Source organism: Myotis davidii, unplaced genomic scaffold (genome assembly GCF_000327345.1).
Source record: "Myotis davidii unplaced genomic scaffold, ASM32734v1 C64016779, whole genome shotgun sequence".
In the NCBI taxonomy this organism is placed as follows: Eukaryota; Metazoa; Chordata; class Mammalia; order Chiroptera; family Vespertilionidae; genus Myotis; species Myotis davidii.
Genome location: NW_006379335.1, coordinates 1 through 1,450, shown reverse-complemented (window position 1 = coordinate 1,450; position 1,450 = coordinate 1). Strand labels below are relative to the sequence as shown.

At 42.8% G+C, this 1,450-nt stretch overlaps 1 protein-coding gene across 1 annotated transcript; it reads right to left on the bottom strand.

Moving 5' to 3' along the window:
* Positions 1-368: 368 nt before the first annotated feature.
* Positions 369-1,235, bottom strand: LOC102756184 (gastrula zinc finger protein XlCGF7.1-like). Its single transcript, XM_015557387.1, has one exon. It carries the CDS (start codon positions 1,233-1,235, stop codon positions 369-371), a length of 867 nt encoding a protein of 288 aa, XP_015412873.1.
* Positions 1,236-1,450: the final 215 nt, after the last annotated feature.

Genomic DNA, 1,450 nt, shown 5'->3' with positions numbered 1-1,450 from the left:
CCCTGACCAGGAATCAAACTGTGACCTGGTTCACTGAGCCACACCACCAGGCAGGAAAGGCGTTGTTTCTTTCATGGAGCAGTAAAAGATGCTGTTCCTTATAGTGAGAGTCCTATTATGCTGGATAAAGACAACCACTAAGTGAAAGCCAGTCTACACTTACTGGCTCATCTCATGTGAATCTGTTGGTGTGTTGTGTGCTATGACTTGAGAATAAAAGCTTTCCTACACTTGATGCTCTCCAGTGAATCTTCATGTGTTGACTGAAATTATAGTAGTAGCAAGTCTTTCCCATAGACTTTGCATTTAAAAGGGTTTTTATCCAGTGTGAGTCATATGAATACAAGATGAGTTTGGTCGAAGGCCTTTCAACATTTATTGCATTCATGGGGCTTCCCTCCAATGTGAACTTTCATGTGTTGACGCAAATTATACTGGGAGCAAAAGGTTTTCCCACATTCTTTGCACTTAAAAGGTTTCTCGCCAGTATGGATCCAACTATGCTGGACAAAACCAGAGTGGAAGGAGAAAGATTTTCCACATTTAGTGCATTCATAGGGCTTCTCTCCTGTGTGAATCCGCTGGTGCTCTGTGAGGTGTGACTTGCGACGAAAAGCTTTCCCACATTCACTGCACTCATAGGGCTTCACTCCCGTGTGAATCTGCATATGTTGACCCAAATTAAACTTGTAGCAAAATGCTTTCCCACAGTCTTTGCATAAAAAGGGTTTTTCTCCAGTGTGAGTTTTCTGATGCTTAATTAAATTAGACTGATGGATGGCCTTTCCACATTTATTGCACTCATAGGGCTTCTCTTTAGTGTGATTCTTCATGTGTTGCCTGAGAGTAGAACTGTTGCGAAAGGTTTTCCCACACTCTTTGCACTCAAAAGGCTGTTCTCCAGTGTGAATCTGTTGGTGCTGCATGAGGTCTGATGTACAGCTGAAGGTTTTCCTACACTGTGTGCACACATAGGGCTTTGCTTTCAGATGAACATAGTCACGTGCAAGATCCCAATTCTTGGTGTTCCTGCATCCACTATATTCATAATGGTTCTTCCCAGTTTGATTCCTGGGGTCTTTTAGTCTGTGTGTATCACTGTTATGGAGAACACCTACTAGAGAGACTCGCTCATGTAAAACCCTTGAGCGTAGACTATTATCTGACCCCAAATCATTGCATTTAGGGTTCATCTCCTTGTGGGGGTCTGTCACTGGCCTTAAGACTTCTTGCATTTCCGACAGCCCTTCCTGAGTTTTAGTTTTTCCAGCCCTGGATTCCCTTGAAGCTCCCTGCCTCATCCATCCCCGAAGTGAGGATCCCTCAGACAGGAGCAGCTGAGAAGTGGTAGTCTCTGATTTTTCTCTGGCTCCTGAAAAGAAATAATAACACAAGAATGGCTTATTAGTGATGCCAACATAAAGAAACAAAATTACTACTTTTTTTTTTT